General features: G+C 39.4%; 1 protein-coding gene across 1 annotated transcript in view; it reads left to right on the top strand.

Moving 5' to 3' along the window:
• IRS2 (insulin receptor substrate 2) overlaps positions 1 to 18,197 on the top strand; it is a 29,979-nt gene extending 11,782 nt beyond the window's left edge. Inside the window, exon 3 of the mRNA XM_050712956.1 lies at positions 15,794 to 18,197. Coding sequence (XP_050568913.1) covers positions 15,794 to 15,798 — 5 coding nt within the window. The 3' untranslated portion in view covers positions 15,799 to 18,197. The remainder of the gene's footprint in view (positions 1 to 15,793) is intronic.
• Positions 18,198 to 22,803: the final 4,606 nt, after the last annotated feature.

Here is a 22,803-nt window from a genome sequence, read left to right as displayed (position 1 = left end):
CTTTTGCTCACAGCAAAGATGATTGAACAAGATGTTCCTATGAACATTTTTTGAGGGGAGAGGTAGGCTTAGCTCTTCCATGGGAAGCAGGCTGCAGAAGGCGACTTGAAGAGTAGCTCAAGGACAAGAAAACAGTAATAAAGGTGGCTTTGTCTGTCTTCAGGGATGGAGGTAACTGGCACTATGGGAAGTTTTTCTCAGTGACTGATAGTGCTATGTTTTAGCATTATTGGAAAGAAGAAGAGGTTGACATGGGGATGCAAATCTATTTTCTGTTTAGTTAGTACCAAACTCCTTTACATCACCAAGCTGACTGCTTCAACTGCTGGACTTGCATCTTTTGCAACAGGTTTCAGTCCTGAGCAATTATTTCTGCCAAAATTAATGGAGTATTAACTATTATAGTATAATAATGTTGTCTGTTTAACATAAGAAGAAAAGTTATGCTCCTATTGTAGCAATCTTGTACAAAAAGTATTGATAAAATTTGATAAATACTTAAGTTTGTGAATTTTGAGAAGTCACTTTATAATATTATTTACAGCTAATGAGTCTTTACTATGAAACTGTAAACACATATTTAGACTTAGAATCAAGTTTGTTAAACAAGACAAGGGAACATAGTTCATTCAATGCTGGTCACAGAATTAGCGCTCATGACTTTAACAATAGTTACAGAGAAGTGGGTATGCAGAGAGGGGTATTAGGAATAAACATACATGATCCTGAAGCACATAATAATTCAGGGAGTTGGCTATAAACTTAAAATGGGAGTACTTACCACTTTATAATCCCCATAGTGCAGCAGTTCCTCTCAAACAGATATCAGACAGATTCTTGTGTGTACAAAGGTGCTGCTGCTTTCTTTTGGAGATCTACAAAAATATATCATTGCACTGCTCTGTTTAAATCTTTAAATGTCAAATGAAAGTCCTACCAAGGTAAACTTTTAACAATAGCTGGTGTATTCTAAATAAATAGTAGATTGCGTGGGTTCTAAATAAATAAATTGGTAGTAATCAATTGTTAAATGTTAGCCAAAAGGATTATTTCCAAATATAAATGCAACTATGTATGTCAGTACTGTAAGTGATTTTTAGACCAGGTCCTCTTTAATTTTTTTTCACATTAGTACAAACGTTTTAAGTGACAGTAAACTAAAAGCTGTGTGAGAACTGATAACATTAGAAAACAAACATGTTTTTTTTTGTTGTTGTTTTTTAAACAAATAAATGCCAGAACGTGGTGGTAGTGAAACAGCTGTGTGTTTTGTTTTTGTTACTGATCTTTAGTAGAACTAGAATTTGGCCCTGAAGAAATAAATTGATGGACTGTTATTTTTAATAGCTGTATACTCGCCTATGGTGGGGAGCGTAAACAACAGCCTTAGATCTTGCAGCTTGAATGAGCCTGGTTAAACTGGTGTGCTTTAATGCAGGAGGAACTGCCCTGTGCTGTGAATGAGCTGTGGAAGTTGTTTAGGTAGAATGCTGCTGTTTGATGTAGTGGTTTCAGAAGGTCACTTAGAGAGTGGTCTGCAAGTGAAATTATTCCCCAAGTCTGCTGCGTCTGTCAAGAACATGGCAAGTTTTGACTTGCCTTACTGGCCACGTGGATGCTCCCTATATTAAAAGAAAATACTGTAACATCATACTCTGCACACTCCTGGGTAAATGTCTTTCTTTTTCTTTGTACTCATAAATTGGCTCGTGTAGGTTTACAAGGTGGTAACACTTCAACCATAATACTTTAAAAACACTTCCAGAGTTATTTACATGACACTTTTTGTCTTTAGACTCAGCCTTGTATTCTGCTTATTTTTACTTTGCCAACGGATATACTTACACTGTTTTTTTTTACTAATAATTTCCTTACAATTATAGTGTAGCTTGCTCTGTTTCCTTAAATTAAGCATAGGTGGGACTTTAAGACCTGTATGTAGGACTTGGGCTCCCAGCAGATGGGAGGCATGGGACTGAGCATGAGTAGATGGAGAAAGGCTGGTCCTTCAACTGTTCTCTACTTGCTGTGTTTAGAAAGGAAAATAGTATGCTCTTTTGAGGATTGGTGCGTAGGAGACAGGTTTAGACTCTCCATCCCAAGTGGAACGAAGTATATACGTATTGTCATGAGGTATCTTAACTCATGATGCGAGCATTAAGAAACGTTTCCTTGTTTAGGATTTCATGCTAGTCTATTTTGGATCCCATCCCCTTTATCAAGCACTGATTTTTGGCTTGTTTTTCTGAGGTGTTTTTCCCAAGCACTTTGTGGAGGGCTACCTGAGCTGCCAACTCTTCTTCTTTCCACTTCATAGGCAAACTCCTAGGGAGCTCTGCGGAGGGTGGTAGAGCAGTAGGCAAATAAATCCTTTATGAAAACTGTTAAATTCTTCTTTGCAATCCTTTATTTTTTTAACCACGTGAAACCATAGCTTCAGTGAATGTTCAAGTGGTTTTATGATGAAGTGGCTTTATCTTACTCAAATTAGTGTAGCTGTGGGTGTGTATACCTGAGTAAGGTCTTCATTTTGCTTCTGTAGTCTAAGAAACAGGTCACATTTTGATATGTGTCAAAAAGATATTTACCCGTTATTTGCATCATATACAAGCAAAGCTAATTCTTACCAGGAAGCAGGAAATACAGTATATTTGATACATGGAAAAGTGTTGTCTCATAGGTTTCTCACAAAGAAACAGCACAGTGCTAAAAAGAACTATATTCGGTAATTGTCAGTTAATCCAGGAGCAGGAAACACATGTCCAAATCCTGTGATTTAGTTGAGGAAAAGCACTGGAAATACACAGTACCCAGAACAGTACAGGATATAGCACTGTGGGCTACGACTGTAACTCAGAATGAACGGCATTGCCATGTGTCTTTTAAGTCTGAATTCCCGTTTCTTCATTTGATCAGATGTTATTGGAGTTTTTCTTGTGTATTTGGAGCATGTGTATTGGTCCTGAAGTATACGGTGGCACCTATTTTTAACCATACCCTCTGCTTCTATAATGTGGTAATTTTTGATCTTATTTTGACATAGGTTTCCAAGATCATCTGTAGCAGCTATCAGATATTAATGGGAAAGCTTGCAACCATTTCTCTTCTTTCTCCTGAATTGTCTTAGATCCCTTTTTATCCCATTTGTAGCCACGTAATATCTTTCTGGAATCACGATAATTAACTACATCAATTAAATCTTTTCAATGTACTTTAATTCAAAATAGCTGCTGGAAATAAGGACCTTCAATACAGTATAAGCTACCAGCTCTGAAGTAGTCCATGGAATGCAATTTCTAAAGCTCCGTTGTCGAGGAACCACACTCATTTACAGGCTGTTCATGTTGGGTTTGTTTTATATGTGTTTTACAGAGATGTTTTTCTCACCTAAGTGGTTTTGTCCAAGTCTTGTATCTGCTGTTTGGGAAAGTGTGTTCCTGTGGTCTCTCATCTCAAGTATCAATTGAATCTGGCTTTTTTACTTAGAGACATTTTGATGACTGTTGGGAAGGCTGAGGCACCGAACTGGAAAACACTGGCAGAGTTGTGCCTTTTATTAGTGCCTCAAGTTGGTTGGTTTGTTTTTCCTGCTTGTGAACAGACATCTTGTGACTGCTGTGGACAAGTTTGTTTGATTGTTTAGCATTGGCTGGGTAAGATATTTGCAAGGCGAGGGAACATATTCCAGAGGAGGCAATTAAGCCATGTTTTCCTAACAAGTTTTGTGGGATTTAGCTGTGCTGGGCTCTTGTTTTGCTCAGATGGACAAAAGAGTGTAATTAATAGGCAGAAATATCTTTTTCTGAGGCCACAGGATGACCATAGGACTTCATATCCTTCGCAACGGGGGTAGGAACTGGAGGCCCTGGCACAGGTTTCCCAGAGAAGCTGTTGATGCCCCATCCTTGGAGGTGTTCAAGGCCAGGCAGGATGGGGCTTTGGGCAGCCTGGTCTGGTGGGAGGTGTCCCTGCCCATGGCAGGGGGGTGGAGCTGGGTGGGCTTTAAGGTCCCTTCCAACCCAAACCATTCTGTGATTGAAATCTTTCTTTGACTCTCTAATTCTGTGGTAAAATCTTAGGGGACCTTAGTACAGGTGTTCTGAATGAAGCTGCTCAGTTCCACCAGTGTTGTAAGTTTACAGTGTGAGTGTCTTCAGTAGGCCCTACGTGTCAGTATTCCTCTTCTAGGTTTCTCTATATATGGTGCTTTCTTTCATCTAGCCAGTGTTTTTTCACTGTATATAGATCTAAGAGGTTTTCGCCCCATCTGTAGACACCTTGTTTGCACCTTAACAGGATCCTAATGAAACAGTCCTCTAAATATGAGGATCTAACTTGCATAGGTAGTCACTGGAAAGATATAGGTGCCTGCAGAGTATTGAAGAGGCAGATCAAAGCCAGTCTTCATGGCTGATACAAGCCTTTTGTCTTCCCTAACTATAGAGGGAGCCTACACACTTAACATAGATGGGATATCTATTAGAGGGCTGCGGTTTGGTGAGGTCAAATGTGCTGTGTTAAAGGCTATTTTAAACAAAATGACTAGAAAACAAGAGTGGTATTCATATATGTATCAGCTGGTATAGTGAAGCATTCCTGCCTGGCCTGGCCTGTTCTCTATGTGATAGTTTATGGTGTATTGTGCATGGTCAGTAAATGTGAAATTGAAAGGGATTTGCATATTCTCTAACTATGCAGCTGCTGCAATGTTCACTGAACACTTTTCAGTGTATTTCCTGATCTCAGTTACAATACATGAAATATGCAATGATATCACCTCATTAAAACTTGGAAGCAAACTTGTTCTTTAAAGCTACAGACATGCCAGGGAAAATACTTGCATTTTGCAAAGTATTTCTTCTGCAATTCCTTTTCTGTTTTTCATAGAGTATTTCTACAGCATCTTAGTTTTTATGAGGTCTCATCTACTGCACAGCATCCTAGCTGTAGTTCCTGAATGTGACATCCTGAAGTGTTCACAACACCTGCTTGAGATGTCCTAAACAGCTTCAGAAAGTTGGGATAGTGGCAGTAAATACCTGCAGGTCTTTTTGTACTGGAAATTCCCACTGAAGTCTAGGGGAATTCTCTGCTAGACACTGGTGGGACTAAAGCCAAACTCTCAGGTGTCACATCTGAAGTGACAAAGATGTTTTTTTTTATTCTGATTGCTTTATTGAAAGAGTCCTAGCAATTTCAAAAAGATTCCAGTCTCGGTTATATCAGATATATTGTTCTAAGTAGAATGTGTTTTTCAAAATGCTATCTGAGTTAGTGTTGAACATTTTTAAGGAAATTAAGCATCAACGGTTGCTTATAAACATATTTACACAGCAACAAATCAGGTGAGCCATTAAACAAAAGAAGGCAAAGATGCATGTGTGAGAGCACCTGTGAGATGAGGAAAAAAACAGAACTCTTGAAACAGTCAAGTACAGCTTTGTTTGTACAAATGTGTACTGAGAGCTTTTGTAATCACAAGAGAGTGCATCGTGCTCTGGAGTTAGCAATATTGGACATGATTGATACCAATTTTTTGTCTTCATTTTAAGTCTGAAGTTTGGAGAAGAGTGCTGTGAAAGCACACTGTGCTTTGAGGGCATAGTATTTCTCGTATTTAAACAAATGTTCTTTTCTTGAGGGAAGTAACGTTTTGTACTGCAGGTCTCACTGCAGAAAAACAGCCAAATACGTGCTGTTTTCTAAGCTGAGATTCATCACCTGTCTCATTCCTACTTGTTCCTTAGGGCAGATGAAACTTGGCATTTTGCATTCACCTTCTTTAGCTACCCTTCTCCAAAGTGAAGCTTCTGCATCTGTTTGGTCTTGCTGAGCTAATGAAGTGCACTTACTTCACTTTATATCTGCAGGAAACTCCTAGGAAAGATTCGAGGTGCATGCAGTAGAGCTGGGAACAATCTCATTTATTCAGTATAATCTGTGTTTTGGGGGTGAGAACGTAAAATATGAGTAAGAGGAGGATATTATTTTATATGCTTGCTGCTATCATGAGTTATTTTATGACTAACTTCCAGTTTTTAAACTGGTGTTCTCGGAAGATAAATTTTAAACAAGAATCCCTTCTCTAAACAGTTTACTGAGCTCTTTGCCTCTGCTTTTGAACAGAGTAGCAGTTAGCCTCCAGGTGTGATATGTGGATGGTATTTATGAGGCTCATGTGACAAACATACATCCTCTCCCTTCACCTTGTAACGTAATACTCACTTCCGTATGCAATACGATCCATATCAGCCTCAGAAATAAATGCTAATTCATCTAGAGATTAACTTCAGAACAACACATTGTAAAGGAAGTTACAGGTTCCCCTGTTTGTTTTAAATGTTTGTTTTATAAGTGAACATAAAAATGACTTATTTTTTCTAACATTTCTCAGAAATGTGGTTTTCTGAGGGAGAATACAATCTAATTTATAAATAAATCTAAAGGATGAAGGTATTGAAATCAATGGGGAGTGGCAACCCATGAAATCTCTGACTTTAAGATAGTAACCACTCTGCCATGGGTGGGTGTTGGTTGCAAGCCTACAGTCCAAAGATGTTAATGAGAGCTCGGCTTGTTGCCTTTAACAAGGTAGCTAGGACTACCTACCTTCTATAAACGTTCTCCTGAAATACGATCATAGCCCCTGTGTGTACTTGAGTAAAGGGTGAGATGCTTTGATCATTCTCTGTGGGGGTGTTACGAAGTATTTGCTTAAATTGGATTGTTCTAGTTCTGGGCAGGATCTGTCTCCCAAATCCCATGTCCCTTGTCAACAACAACAACAACCAAAAAAAAAAACTGGTTTGCATCATCTACCAACCCCCATCCTGCCTCTTGATACCCATCTGGGGGAAAACCCAGCCATGAGGGCAGAGAGGGAGTCCCTGAGCAGTGCAGTGGGTTCCCTGGTTGGTAGTCATCTTTCTTACAGCTCAGGACTTGAGGGCTGTCAGGGGATCTCCCCTGCCTTGTTTCAGGTGTAGGCACAGGCATTTCTGAGTATCTTAAATTGTGGCTGCTTTTTGTCAACGTAAATCTGAGACTGAGTTTATAAATTTTAATTTTGTGTTGTGTAGACTATGCTTAACAGGTGCTGCAGTGGTAAGGAGTGTAGCTGAACACAGTAAGATGCACAGATTATAAAATAGCAACCGTAATATTGTAATGCACAGAAATAGATCTAAAAACATTATTGACCAGCAATAAACTAAGCTTGTGCTTCAGACAGCCAGAAATCATTTTCCTGCAGAAATATTTCAGAGGCTTGAAAAATGTAAAGGCTCATTCACAGGAATATGTATTTTCCTCACGTCCATGTTGTCGTGTTCCTGATAGCATATTGAATCTGGCCATCACCGGTGGCTGGCTGCCACAAGCAAAGTACTGAGATCTGTTGCAAGTGAAGTTTACCTTTTCACTACACTTCGTTTGTGTCTTTTTCTCACAAATTTAGTCATGTGAATCCTTCTCACAGTATTCCAAGTACTTTTTTTGAGAGTTTTCTTTTCAGTTCCTCTTTTATATGTTGATAGCACAAATATTTCATTACTAACAGGAGCAATACATTCAATAAAAAGCCATAATCACACATCTATTCAGATAATTTCCTGTGATTAGTAGAGAAATATATCGTGCCTTCATGCATATGCAGTGCCTAGCACTATAGGCTCCATTAATAGAGGTTTCTAAGCACAACATAAATACAAACCCCACAAAGTTTGCAGAATAAAAAAAGCCTTTAAAATGAGGAGACTTTGGATAATGGAAATATGTTACTTTTTTTATCCAAACTTTTGTATATAGATGTTTGAATTATTGTTTAGGTAGAATTAATAAAGGAAAAAGGTTAAGCGCTTAACCTGGTTTGTGCTACTGTATTAACAACTCTGGGCTACTAGAGACATATTCTTAAAAGAATAGGAGTAATATTATATACATTAAGATTAATAGCTGAATTGAATTATGTGGCTATTTAATGGTTCTCAGTAATGATATTTCAGAAGATAAGAAACTGAGAAAGCAAACTTCCTACTTTTTTTCAAAGCAGCATTCCCTAAAACAGCGGCTTATTCTTCTTTTAGTGTGAAGGAAGGATTCTACACTGGTTTCATGGGAAAAGCAAACAAACAAACTAAAAAACCTCTTTAAACTCATAGACAAAAGAAATTACAAAAAAAAAAAAAAAAAAAAGGAAAAAATAGCTTTGTATAAACCTACTCGGAGAAGCATGGTTGAACACACAATAAGTTATAGGAGCTCTCTGTGTATCAAATATTGAGAACCCATTAGGAAATCATGTAAAAAGGGAATACTACTTCTGCTCCACATTTTTTTTTTTTTTTGTCCTAAAGAGCAGATAGTAGATGGGCAAAATAAAGTAGTGAGCTCAGCGCTGGACATCTGTGGATACTTTTTTCTCTTCTCATAGGGAATTTCCTTTCCCTTCCTCTCCCCCAGTCTGTGTACACTGTGTAATTTATTTTCAATCAAAGCTTTAGAAACTTTTTCGGGTAACGTGCAGCATAGCTTTTCTTCTCCTCAAAATCCTGAAGAAAGTGTTTGTCAGCCATGTAGAACTTTTCATCCCAATTTTGCAGGACTGTATAGAAATTTTGGGGCACTGTTTTTGAGCCTTTCCATTGTGCTCTCAGGTTGTGTGCAGGAAACACCCATATGGGGTAACTGCAGTTCTACTTGTTTCATGTCTCAATATATGAAGTAAAGACACCGTGGGATGGTATATGGGACTCTTGATTGTACATGGGAACTAAAACTCCAGCTTTATTGGAGCCATTAAATTAACGTGTGGCAGGTTGTGAACAAACAAAAGGATATCGTTCTTCTCACACCCTGTAATTGACGTGTGAAACTCCAGACTACAGGTACTGAAAGTTTCCATGAAGGGAGGCTAGGCGCAGGAGTTGTGTTGTATTGCTCATTTCAATTCCTGGTTTTGGGGAGGTTCTGTCTATTTGCAAGGCAGGCAGTTGATTGTGAAAGATGAATAGAGCTTTGTCTTTTAAAACATGGCAATCTCTGGAAGATAAATGTCTTCCTCTAGGGTGGAGGAATGAATGCTCAAGTCTCCATACTGACTTCGTAAATCTGAAATCTCTTCATTCTAGGTGCCTAAGCCCTTTTGTCAATGATGAAGGAAGGGATCAATCTTTCAAAGAGTGCCTGGAAGAAGTATTTCTCTTCCCCTAGCCACAATGCTTAAGTGGCTAGAGCACTCACCCAGTACTGACCTGCATCCAGTACCTTTCTAGCTGAAAAAAAAGTCAATTCTTTTCCCCAGTGCCCTAGTCCCTAGCACATCTTAGCCATATATTCTTCGGTAGAGTGCTCTCATTCTTTCTTACTGAAGCTGTTTTCATGGAATAATTAGATATCTGTTCTAGTGGAAAGAGAGAGTGAACATGACTTCCCACAACTTACATGAGTCCTTATTCCTGTTCCCATGAATATTTAAATATTTAGTATGAATAATTCGTCAATTTAATCACTGGAAAAGATTGCTTTTTCTCCCAAGCGAGAGAGGAAAGGCATGCTTTTCAACTCTTTGAGTGCACTCTACTATTGTATTGTTTAGTCACATGTACGGAGGTAACCCAGTGGCTTAGAAGAAGCCATCAGTCTTTGGTATTGGCCATTGGTGTCCAATGGTCAATAGACATTGGTAGACAACTAAGTCTACCAATATACTGATGGCATTTCAGTCTTCATTGTGTGAGAATATCACACGCTAGTTACAAGAGGTCTTCTTTCTTGTCATTGTTGCCCTTGCTAATGGCTACTGCTAAGGATTAGAGGGGGGACAAATAGACCTTTGAATTGCAAGCTGAGCAAACTTTCAGCAGCTGTAAAGGTGTGTAAGATGATTTGGTCTGTGCTCCTGAGAGCAATACGAAGTTGTACACCTCACAGACTTGGAGATTTTTCGTTACTGTTATTCATCTGAGCCTTGTGTGAAATAGGACAGATGAGTTGTTGCTTAGAAGTGCCTGTTTCTTCCCCTTGACTATACAGAGTTTAGTCATTCTAGCTCCTCATAAGGTGAGTGGGTCAGAGATGTAGAGGTACACGCTAGGGATACCAGAAGTGTGCTGAGATGAATATTACCTAATGTACACTCTAAGGGTAGACATGCAAATACACGTGGTTTTGTTGTGTCTCTGAAGATGGGGATGGCAGGTAGTTCGCTGTATTAGTCACCAATCCCTTCCTCCCTCGCCCTTCAACACTTGTAAAGTGAGCGCGTTGTTTTGCAAAGATTGTCTCTAATAAGAAACTTCCCGTCTCGCTATATATGCAAAGAGGTGTCGCTAGAATTTGCTCATTGCCATCAATCTTTCCTGGGGAAGAGCTGCACTCTCTCATTGACATGACCAAAGGAGCTATAAAAAAATCAAGCCAACAGGCTAATTGAGGCTACATTTCCAGTGTTCTGGTTTTGCATCCACATTGATAAAGGAATAGTTTGATGGTTTGTAAGGTGGGAGGCAATTACAGTTGCATGGTAATGGGCATCAACCAAGAAGATGAATCCTTTTTCCATGATGGCTAAATCCTATACTTGTGAACTGCAGAGTGGCTCTTTGGCTGCCCGCCACAGACTAATCTTTTCAGTAGCACATTTCCTATATAGTTGCCACATCTGCTTCTTTGTGTGTGTTTTTGTCCCTCTTACAAACTCCCAGTGGAAGGCCAAAAGGACTAGACATCTTTTTTTTCTTTTTTGCCTGCTCAGAGAAAGAAGCTTGATTTTTTGCTTAATTTCATTTAACGTTTTTAAACAGTTGTATAGCCAACTTGCAAGAGAGAGGATAATTGAACAAAGTTCAGATAGTGCTATGTTGAGTTTTTTGTCTAATTTTTTTTTTACCCCTAATCATGGGATTAAATCACATCTATACAAACTTGTTTAATAGTATACAATGGCTGTAGCTCTGAAATTAAGAGATATGATTGCAAATGTATTAAATTAATCCTGGAAAAATGAGCATGTCTAGTTTCTTAATTTTAAATTTGAAGTGTCTATTTTGATTATAATTTATATGGGAAATGTGTTTCTGGACCAGCACTTTAGCTATAAATTCATTATAATGGCATTTGTGAGTTTAATCCTTTATTTTCCACATAATTACATTTTAATGTTTTAGTTATTCATATTACAAAATCTATAAAAACCTTGACAAAATGATATGAAACACAAATTATATCAAATTCTGAAATCAGCTAAGCGTAGCCCCCATTGTCATCTGCACTTCAACTGTAGACTCAGCTGCTAGTGAAAGATTGCAGGTAAAATGTTTGTTATCCATGTAAATAGGTGGTATCAAATACAGATGCCTTTGATTTTATTAGTACCTTTGGATAAAAGTTGACACTCAGAATAAATTGTGGGGATTTGTCCATAGATCAGATGAACACATCAGCCTTCTGTGTGTATGCTAGGGGAAGGAAACAGTACTCGCAATTGCTGACATGTAGTATCTTTTTCCAGACAACCTAGTGCTTTGTTTCCTGCTTTAGAAGATAGTATCTTTCTCCATGTTTATCATAATACAACTCAAAGTGTTACGATTTTTAACTATTTGACTAAAGAGAGAAGAGTACTACAAAGCTCATGTCAATAGAGATGACTGTGGCCACACCATCCTTGCTTTACTACCTGAAAGAAATTCAGTAGTTTTCATAATCGGTCATGAATAATCTGTATTGACCCAATGCTCACTTTTCTAAACTCATACAACAAAAATGTATCCAAATAACATCGTGTACTGTTCCTTTGCGGACTTACATACCAAAAGGGGGTAGTTACTTGGGGCAGCATGTCTCCAAATATGATCAATGATGACTTGTTTAAAAAAAAAATATTTACAATGTGGCTTTTTAATTTCATGATTTAACTTGTTTTTCACATCAAATCTGGAGACATTTCACTTTGGATTGCTATTATTCTCGGACTTTGTAAATTGCTAGAGCATACTACTTTGTTTTCCTGTGAAGTGCTGTTAAGGCAAATGTTTAAGCTCTGATGGAAACGTTTTCTTGTGACAATGGCCAAGCTCTGCTTTATTTGGTAGGAGCATTCTCACTGAATTCCCTGGAATTACTGGTGGAGACCCACAGCTAAACACAAAAGCTGTTCTGTTATCTTTAGCAGGGTTACCTCTGTGCTTTTTATTAAGTATATTGCTCCTTAAATTGCTTAATGAGAGTCAGAGCTAGGTCAGGATTTGGCTCCTGCCATGTATTTTGCAGGTGGAATCCAGGTCCTTGGGCCGTGCTGTCTAATGGCTTGGCCTGCAGCCTACAAACATCCCCATTGTTAACCTTGGGATTCGGTTATATCAATAGGATTGCTCTTCCAGGAAAAGTTAGTTAGCGGGATCAGAGCCTTAATTGATTTGGCAGGCAACGTGGGGAGGGGAGACAAAGGGACAAAGCCAGGGAGCCATTCGCCTGGAGTCAGGGCACAAGCCCGCAGCGGCGCTGGGGGCTCTCTGACCCGCGCTTTATCTGCTCTGATGGTCGCACTGCCACTTGAACAAATTGACTGGTGATGAATAACCAGCACCGTGTTGTGCCACGAGCCACACGAGTAGCAGTTTCTGTCTTTTGTGCTTGTTAGCAGAAGAGAATTATTTTTAGGGATTATGAAAATTTTTGCTAATTAGTTACTGACTTTGAAAATTAATAAAAAGATGAGATCTTCTTTAATCAATTAACCTCTGTATTCTCTTTGACAGTATATTTAGAAAATCTTTGAGCATTTGGTCATTTCTGAGCAATTTTTGTGTATTTTATTATCTGATTTATTCCCCAGGAAGCACTGGTGGAATCAGCTGACATGAGGTAGTTGCAGAAACCCAGCAGCTAGCATGGAGGTTTTTTGTAACAAAACTCAAAACCAAGAGGGAACTTAAGCGTCGAAACAGTGCTGCTCTTTGTATTGTGATTTGTGTGTACCCAGGGGGAATAAGGTTATCAAATAATATATTCATGTCCTTTGGGAATTCTGTTTAGTTCCAGGGTAAAGGTGATGTTCACTGGTTTGACTTGCAGTGATAGATTAATCTAAGAGCAGTGTTGACCTGGGACTTGAAATAAGTATAAGATAGTAATGGCTGAAGTTAAAATAAATAAATAATAGCAATAATAGTAGTGATATTGATGTAAATATCTGTGTAAAGCTCTGTGAACCAAGTTTGGAGTGCTCTAACACAGACCACCCCACCTGCTCCAATTGAATTCTGGCTGGAAAGCACCTGTTGTATTGCAAGAGCAATTGAGAGCAATCGCAGATTTACTCAGTAGCTAACGATCAATCAATCCTTCCTGGTGGCCACCCTAGGCAGACATACTTCTCGAAACATTTTTGCCTGTTGTCTTTGCACAAGTTTCAAAAGTTCTTCAAGTACAAAAGTTTCCTTCTCTGATTTCCCTATCTGAATAAATTATTTTTAAATTTATCTATTAAAAAAAAATATTGGACTTTAGCTATCACTCTGATGCAATGGTAACTTAAACTTAGCTGTTGTGTTAGTTTACATTCGAAGGAAAGCAATTGCACAGAATCAGTGCATATCTTTAAGCACTTACATGTATGCCTACGTTTAAAGATTTGACCAGATATCTTAGAGGGTTTTTCCAACCTAAATGATTCTATGGTGTGCATGCATCCTGCTTCCCCGAATAAAAGTCAGAACAAAGAGGATTGCTAGGCAGCTTCCTCAAACAAGGGATCTCTGCTCCCTCCTGAGAGCCACCCATACTGCCCTTGTTCTCCTTCATAGCCTTGCTGGAATAGATGATGACTGCCAGGCCAGTTGCTTTCTTTTGGTTCCCAACTCCAGATTCAAAGTTTACAAAACCCTCTAGGGTATGGTTTCATTTTATGGGATCTTCGGTATCCGTAGCAGCTGGATTTACAGCTCACAACCAGCAAAAATGACAAACCTTGCTGTTCTTCCAGGCTTTCCATGTCCTCTTTCCATCTCAGCTTCCCTCCTACTCCCTCAGCTCCTATTTCATCCTATGTATCCGAGTGCTACTTCTAATTCTGTCCTACTGGCAGTTTTGGGGCTTCCTTAATTGTATCATAAGCCAATTCAGGTTATTAGTTTGGGGATGGGGAAAAAAAAGCTCTTCTTCTGAAGTTTGAATGGCTAGAATTGACTTAGTGTCAGATCAGAAAAGTGGTACCGAATAAATGGCAGTGGTTGCGGGCAATGAGGTACTTTCTTTTTGTTCTTGGCAAGCTATTAATTCATCTCAGGCTGTGTCAGTAAACTAAATCCTAAGTAACATCCTAAGTAACTGATCATACAGCAGTTCCAATTGACTTCGACAGTACTTATTCCTTAAGCAAACCTTAGCTCTGAGCGATTCAATAGCAATTTAGTAATTCTCACATATGTGCCAAGATATGTCACCCTGTGTTTTTTGCATAGACTTGAAGAAAAGCCTTTGTATTGGTTTATTAGAAGCTCATGTGTAGTGAAACTTGCACAGATAAGCACTTTGACATCCAGGGGTCATATATAATTCATAGTGGTCCCAAAGCAAATACTGACTGTATACATACAGTCGAAATTAAAGGGCTATGGCTTTTCAAGGTAACAATGTTAGTTCCCAGAGTGAAAATCCCAGAAGCGTCAGCTTCTAAGAAAACTTTTGACATATGTCTTCAAACTAGAGTTTTCTTCTAACTTGTAAACTTGGGTACAGCAACATACAACAACAAAATTGCTTTAAACAACTAGATAAACTAGATAATATTAATAGTACTTAAGAGGAATGTAGTGTTGCAGCCTGGGATTGTATTGGGCTATACCACTTAGCACCTTTCAAAATAAGGTGTCAGTGTTCTTTCATGTAAAATTTACTATCTTGGTGTTTTGATCACTACTGTTTTTATACTGCTGCTTTATAAAAAATATAGCAAATTGGAAAACTATCAATAAACGACAAATTGAGGAAATTTGATTTTTAATGACCATGTTAACAAATGACCTTAATGTTGTGAGTTAATCAATATGATATCTATTTATGGTGCTGGCATATCTTCTCCATTCATTCTTTGCAGTAAAAAAAGAGAGGAGTCAGCTGGGTTCTTTAAAATAGGATGGGTCACTTCATAATCAGTTTCTATGTTACTGCGTAATTCACCTTCGATGTTTAAAGCAGTTCTGTAGACAGTAATCTGAAGAGGATTCCATCCATTTGCCAACATACTCATTTTTTTAATTGTGGAATAATATTAAATCAAATAACTAAATTAGAACAAGGGCCTTTCTTTGCTTACGTTTTTGGAAGACTCTTTCCCTAAAGTTAAAACAGTCTCAAGAAACTCCTGTTTTTAATGTCTGGAACTGGACAGCTTTTGATAACAGCCAGACAGTTAAAACAACACTTGAATTTGTACCTACTTTATGCAATACCTTTTCTTACTATTGTTACAAAACAGTGAGGGTCACAAATTGAGCTGGGGGGATTTCGTGACGTGTTTTCTAGCTGGTTCTGCCGCCTGTGTTTTGCTGGTTTGAGGAGCTGCAGCAGGGAAGTCCTGCACAAGGAACGTGGCATGGGGTTGGAAAGAGCTCCTTTTGTTGCCTCCATAATGCCTTATGATGTATGCAAATAGAAAAGCAGTTATTACGTACCTTTTTTTCCATGAAACACCCTTCTGAATAATCTCTATATGGTATTTTTTGTGTTGTATTAATCATCAATATGATTTTTGTTGCAGCTGTTACTGACTCTCTTTCATTTTTCTTTTCAGAGTGAAGGAGTTAGTTTTATCACCATGACCTCAAACAACAGAGTACAACATTCAAAGAAGCTGCTCAGCATACATGGTTTTTTGTTTCGTTTTGTTTTGTTGTTGTTGTTTGTTTTTTAACTGAAGCTGCTTAAGGTTTACTTTTTGTTGTTGTCATTGTTGGTCCAGACGGTTACTTAACTTTCAAACTGTTGTGGACTAAACCGTACAGCGAATCAGCGAGGAAGGGAAAGCAACCTGCCCAACTCACGTCCTGTCAATGGCATCTACACTATCATTTTGCTGCTGTTTTGGCAGGAGTTGGAGATGTTCTTTAGACAGTAGGAACTTTTCTGCCGGCCTCTTTAACTAACGGCCAATGCCTTCATTTCCTTTTTCTGCAAAGACAAACTGTGTTTATCCTCTGGCATATTAGGGGATTCTGTGGCACCTGCTGAAGCAGTCAGATCTGGTATTTACTGGCATAATTTCAAGCCTATCACAGTACTACCTACCTCAGTTCAAAGTAAAGCCGGATTTGCGGTGTTTGGTGTACGACAGGACCTCCTTTATCTCTATGCTGAGTCTCTCTCAAGAGCGGTCGCCAGCCTTACTGAACTTGTAACGCATACAGCTGCTGCCTGCTTCTCCATCGCCAGCTGCAGAGCTTGCTTCTCAGACGGAGCCTGGTGAGGGCACTGGAAAGTCTAAGACGGGATGAAACTCTGTGGATCGGACTTGGACAGAGGATTTAGAGTAGTTGAAAAATAAAAATGTGTAACCGAAGTGACATAAGTTAAAAAACATCAAACTGTATTGGGGGTATCTCTCTTTACCTTCGACACACTTGTTTAATCCTCTCTATGTAGGTGTTGATGTAGGTACTTCAGATTGCAAAAGCCTTTTCTCCTATCTACAAGCTCACTTTTGTCAGTTTAACCCTGTTCTTAGCTGCGTTTCTTGTAACCAAAAATCTACGTAGGCATGCTAGGAATGCAGGGATGATAGTGGGTATCGGACAGGTTCAAGCGCTAATATTAACACAGTATTATTTTGCCATCTAGGAAGTCCTAATATTTGCCTTCTACCAGAAAAGCATCATTGCAGCTACAGGCATTATTACAGGGAAAGAAGAAACACTGCAGTCGCTTATCCAGAGTTATTTTCAAGACTACTTGTGCATCACGTTTCAAGTAGTCTGAAAATACAAGTGATGTGGTGGCTATGGTCACATGTCATATACAGCTGATGCTCCAGACTAGCAGAATGTCATGCCACCTTGTTTCTCCTTTGATAAACTTGTTGAAGAGTTCATATACGTTTTAATGGTACCTCCCCAGTGCCTGCTCTGATAGACATGTAAGTATTACTAAGTTATTTGAGTTATGTGAGACTTATTTTTTTGAAAATCATTGTGCTAGGTGGGACCTGTACATCACTATTAAAAACGCGTTATCATTTTGGATTTTTTTTCTGAGGAAGACGAGAGTCAATGTCTTACAAATGAATGACAATGTGGTCTTCCTGCTTACATGCTGAATTTTTAGAACTGAGGATTGTATTACAAGACAAAGATGAATGTAAACTAATTCCTTCCCTACCCCTTGAAACACTTTATTTTTCAGTGTAATTTTGGGGGTCTTAAATCACAGCAATGCATAGGTTAATACAATATTAGATCTAAAATCAATTTAAATATCTAATCTATCTGAGTTTTTTTTTCAGTAATAATAATACTATAAATGGTTCGAAAACATTCTAAAATGCTGCTTGTTCAATTCTGGAACCGAAAAAGCAAATACCGTTGTTGACATTTTCTGTCTGAACGTCCCCATAGCACTGAGCGTGGTACCTGCTGAATACAATATTTTGAACTTCTATTTTGAAGGAGCCCTCTGTACTGATTAGGAAATCATGCCACTAAAATAAATGGCTAAAATGCATACAGCAACTTCAAAACAAAAACTTGACAATATAGTCAATTCTTCTCTATCCTGTATATTTCGCAAAGGCATATGCAATACTTACATTCTTAATTTAGTTTACAGAATGGAACCAAAATGTATAAATGTTATGTTTGCTAAAAATTCACAATGTATATTGGGTCTTTGTACATTTTGCCTGACTTACCTTAAATTTAAAATATTTTTTGCTATATAACCTTAACAGTTATTAAGCAGTGTTTTCTTTTTGGGTACGTATTGTTTCTGGATATCAAGATGTTAAATATATTTCTTGCTATTGTGATATGACAAGAGACTTAACTTATCTTGCTGTGTCTTCCAATGTACACGCTGTATATAAGGATAAATGTGATGCTGCTGGAGACCAGAATAAATGGAACTAGAGTAGTGTATTGTATTTAGTCTGTATTGATCATGGATGCTCTCCTTAATAGCCATATGCAATAAAATACATTATTTATGAAAGGAGTAAAGTATTTGTGCACCTTTTTTCTCTAGGAGTGGTGTGTTGTTTTTTTTTTGGGGGGGGAGAGGGGGAGGTTGTTTATATAATAATCATTTTTTTTCTCTTTTAAAGTGAAAAACATTCTCTGAATAAATCTTACTGCTCTGTGCATACTTACTTTCTTTTAACACATACAACACGCAAAAAATCATGAAATCATTTTAAATCTTTTTTTTCTTAGTAATAAAGTAATCTGTGTTATAAAGGCAAAGTTTATATTTTTAATTCCAGTTTAGAAAGCTCTCATCCCAACAGATGACTAAGCGAGTCTCTCTCGCAGTTTGTTTAGAGGGAACACGCTTGCCCTATACATACAATATAGTCACTTATACCGGTACAAGGTGAATAGGAGGAGCCTAATGCGCTGTGCAGGTTTCCTAATCTTCTGGCTTCTGTGCCGGGGCTTTGGGGCACAGTCAGGGATGCCATGGGGTCACTGTAGCCAAATTTGCTCTTGGTCAGTAGTAGGGTTGCTTAACCTATGATTCTTTTTCAGCGTTCCTTGCATTCACGTAAATGCCCGGTGGTGTGATGCTCACTGACTGACGACAAGGATTGTGGTGACAAGGGGATGACAGTATGCTGATAAAAAGCCTGATCTCTCTTTCACAGCTGAGATCTCCTTCACTTAAATTGAGGAGTGTCTGAATGACACACCTTTGTTGATCACACAAAGAAGACATCATCTCCCAATGCACCACATCTAAAGTCAATTGGAATGAAATTCAGTCAGAATGTTATGTATGTTATATATATGTTACGTTATATATGGCAACATCTACCGCTAAATGGGCTGGTATTTTCATGGTTACCTTGCGTTTGGGGTATATTTGGAGGACCATATTAATACAACCTTGTTTTAAAAGGACAAAAACCCTGGCTTGCTGTGGCAAGCTCAGGTTCTTTCTCTGAAAGCGGCTCGAATGGAAAGAGCAATGCTGTCTGTTGCTGTGGTAAAATCATCATGTGGCTGCTGGAGCATCCATGTAAGTCACAGAATGCAGACATAAATCACTGATAATGTGTGTGCTGCCCAAGAGAGAACATTTAGTTCATTGTTGTCTGTCACGACTGCCTCTGCTGTAGGCTTAGCTAGAGGAGACAAAATAGGGGAACCTTGTGGATCTTACAGTACCTACACCCTTCAAGAGAAAGAGCAATTGCTTTAGCCTACAACATAGCTCTGGAGAAACACAGCTATCCAAAACTATCTTCTTCTCTGCTGGACAGTACTATGAAAGGCATCGCCTTGCAAGAGCCTTTAAATAACAAACACACATCGAGCAAGTTGCCTTCTTCAACATCTGTTTCTACTGTTCCACTTTTTTTCCTGTTCATGGGAAAGAAGGAAGGGTTCAGGTCTCAGGTGTATGAATTCTGTACTCATTTGTGATTATTCTGAGTGAGGAAATGCAGTTCAGCCTCTGCTCTTTGAAGAGCCATTGCCGAATAGCACAAAGTGAATAGACTTGGCCAAAGATGCAAGCCTTCCTGCTCTCTGGGATGCAAACAACCTACCAAATCTTTCAGTGTATTAGCACTTCTTCAGTCATTCCCAGATTCCCAGACAGCTTTCCATCTTGAGGAACTTCAGTTAGCTCTTGCACAGACACCAAGATACACTGTAAGAACCACCTTTGCACCTGACTTTTTCTGGGTGACAGGAGTCTCTGAAAGGGTATGCAAACAAAAGTTATGTTAATGAATGGGTGATTGGCTTTCTAGGAACCCTAAATATTTAGCTTACAGTTGATGATAGGTATTTCTTATTTAAGGGTACAATTTGTGACATTTAGTTGGAACTGACTCCTGAAAACAGGCTTCTTTGAAGTATCCCAACAGCCTACCAAAATAATAGGGACAGAAAATATCACCATCCACTTCTGAAAATACAGATCCCTATTGTTTTGTTGTTGTTATTATGTGTTTAATCTATATATCAGACTAAACATGTGTTTTATACTGTTTAAAAGAGGGATGGGATAACTGGCCTGTGGGATGGATATGACACATAACATTGCTACATATGAGCTATGGCCTCATCATTTTTTTCATATCATTAGGCAACACTGTGTCACATGTTGAATGTGTGGCTTTCAAAAGTTTTTGAAATGTTTGCTTGATCCTGGGTATTTCTTCACAGGTTATCTTCACATCTTCTCTTCCCCCCTGCTGAAAGTGAGTAATGCACATAATCATAAAATGCATCAGTAAGTGCTAAAGTGAATGTAGAAGGTATGTCTAGAAGATGATGAGCCCTACTGCCAAAATATTAGCTCTTACACAAGGTAGGAGAAATAAACATCAGGCTGTGTTTACATATTCTAAGTGGAGGAGGCAGAGGATGGAATTAGACACACCTTGAAACATCCATTAATGTGAATATCATTGGATCTAGATAAAGGAACAGGATTCTCCTACTTGTAAGCATGCTCACTGCAGATGGACTGGTAAAATTAAACTCCCACATTTGACAGGAATTAACATTAAAATACTATTCTGTGTCAACCTTTGAAATTTATGCTGCTGCTTCTAAAAGTAGTTTTCCTTCTCATTAAGAAGGGATCCTGTCTGAAAATGTGGGTGTATCCAACAGTACAGTTATTATTTTCCCATTCATTCGTTCGCCTGAGTAAACTTTGTTATGGAGTTGAGTGTCCAGGATTACCACTTTACTTTAGACAACTCCAACATTAGAAATTTTGCGTAAGCAAGAAGGTCCAGACTTAGATCTTATTACACTGATTTTCTTAAAATGAAGGACTTACAGTGTACCCTTATTCAAGATAAAGGGATGAATTCACTACATCTGAAATCATTATATTTTTATTTGAAATGTCTGACCTAAAGCAGCAGAGTTACTATTAGTCTATTAGTCATGTCCCAATGCTCCTAGTTCCATTCAAAAATTTCCTCTCACCCAGGCATAATGCCATTTTGTACAAAACTGTACACTTAAATGGCTGTGGAAAGGTCTCCCAGGTGTTCCCCATGAGGGCTTCACAGGTACAGTCTAAATAGGCAGTGCTACAACACATGATGATACTAGTTGGCAGAACAGTTACTACTAGAAAAAAAAAATCTGTAACATCGGCCTTTTACTGGCAATTGACCTGATTTAGAGACAGGTGTTGAAGAGAAAGGAACTGGTGAGGCAGGTTACTCTAAATACAAACAGATCATTTGCTCAAGAGTGCTCTTATCCAGCAGCAGATGAAACTCCTCATTCAACATCATAATTTCATCCAAAACAAAACAAAACAGAAACAACAACAAAAAACGAAGCAACACTGTGACTGACTTCTCTCAAAGTTGTGGGCAATATCTTTTTGTATCAGGAGACACCAATACTTCCAGGAAGATGTACCTTCCTGCCTGTTACAGAAGACTGACAATTCCCGTTTGCCAAGAGTATTGGGTTTACATGGCAAAGTTTTGGTAGCAGGGGGCTGCAGGGGTGGCCTCTGAGAAGAATCCAGAAGCTGCCCCCTGTCAGATAAGGTCCAGTTTCAGCTGTCTCCAAAGGGACCGGTCGCTGGCTAGAGCTGAGCCAATAAGCGATGTTTATTGTGCCTCTGTGAGAGCAGATTTAAGAAAGCGGGAAAAAGACTCCTATGCAACAGCAGCTGAGAGAGAGGAGTGAGACCCAGCCCTGCAGCCCCCAAGGTGAGAGCAGAAGGAGGGCAGGAGGTGCCCCAGGCACGGAGCAGCAGTTCCCCTGTGGCCCGTGGAGAGGCCCCTGGTGGAGCAGGCTGTCCCCCTGCAGCCCATGGGTCCCACATGGAGCAGATCTCCACGCTGCAGCCCGTCGAGGAGCCCCCGGTGGAGCAGGTGGATGTGGCCTGGAGGAGGCTGCAGCCCATGGAGAGCCCCCGCAGGAGCAGGCCCCGGGCCAGAGCTGCAGCCTGTGGAGGACCTGTTTTGGAGCAGTTTGCTCCTGACCAACAGACCCCATGTTACGGAGCCATGTGGGAGCAGTTCTTGAAGAGCTGCTGCCTGTGGGCAGCCCCCACAGGCTCAGTTCGGGAAGGACGGCATCCCGTGGGAGGGACCCCGCGTGGAGCAGGGGCAGAGAGTGACCGTGAAGGAGCGGTGGAGACGAAGTGTTAGGGACTGACTGCAGCCCCCATTCCCCGTTCCCCTGCGCCACTCGGGGGAAGGAGGTGGAAGAGGGTGGTGGGAGGAAGGTGTTTTATTTATTTTTTTATTTTATATTGTTTCTCACTTCTCTAGCTTGTTAGTAATAGGTAATAAATTTTATTAATCTCCCTATGTTGAGTCTGTTTTGCCTGTGACGATAATTGTTGAGTGATCTTCCTGTCCTTATCTCAACCCTTGAACCCTTTTCATCGTATTTTCTCCCCCTTTTCCTTTGAGGACGGGGAGTTAGAGAGTGGCTATGGTGGAGCTCAGTTGCCCAGCTGAGTAAAACCGCCACACCAAGGATGCTCTGGGGCAGAGCAGGGCTCCCCATGCTCCTCAGGCATAAGGGTTGAAGCTGGTCAGCATGACAAAGCAGCCTGTTCTCATCAAACCTTTCCGACAAGTGTTCTCATCCTGCA

The sequence above is a fragment of the Cygnus atratus genome, chromosome 1, assembly GCF_013377495.2.
Source record: "Cygnus atratus isolate AKBS03 ecotype Queensland, Australia chromosome 1, CAtr_DNAZoo_HiC_assembly, whole genome shotgun sequence".
NCBI lineage: Eukaryota > Metazoa > Chordata > Aves > Anseriformes > Anatidae > Cygnus > Cygnus atratus.
Note: the sequence above shows the minus strand (reverse complement) of the source record. Positions and strands in the feature narration are given on the sequence as shown.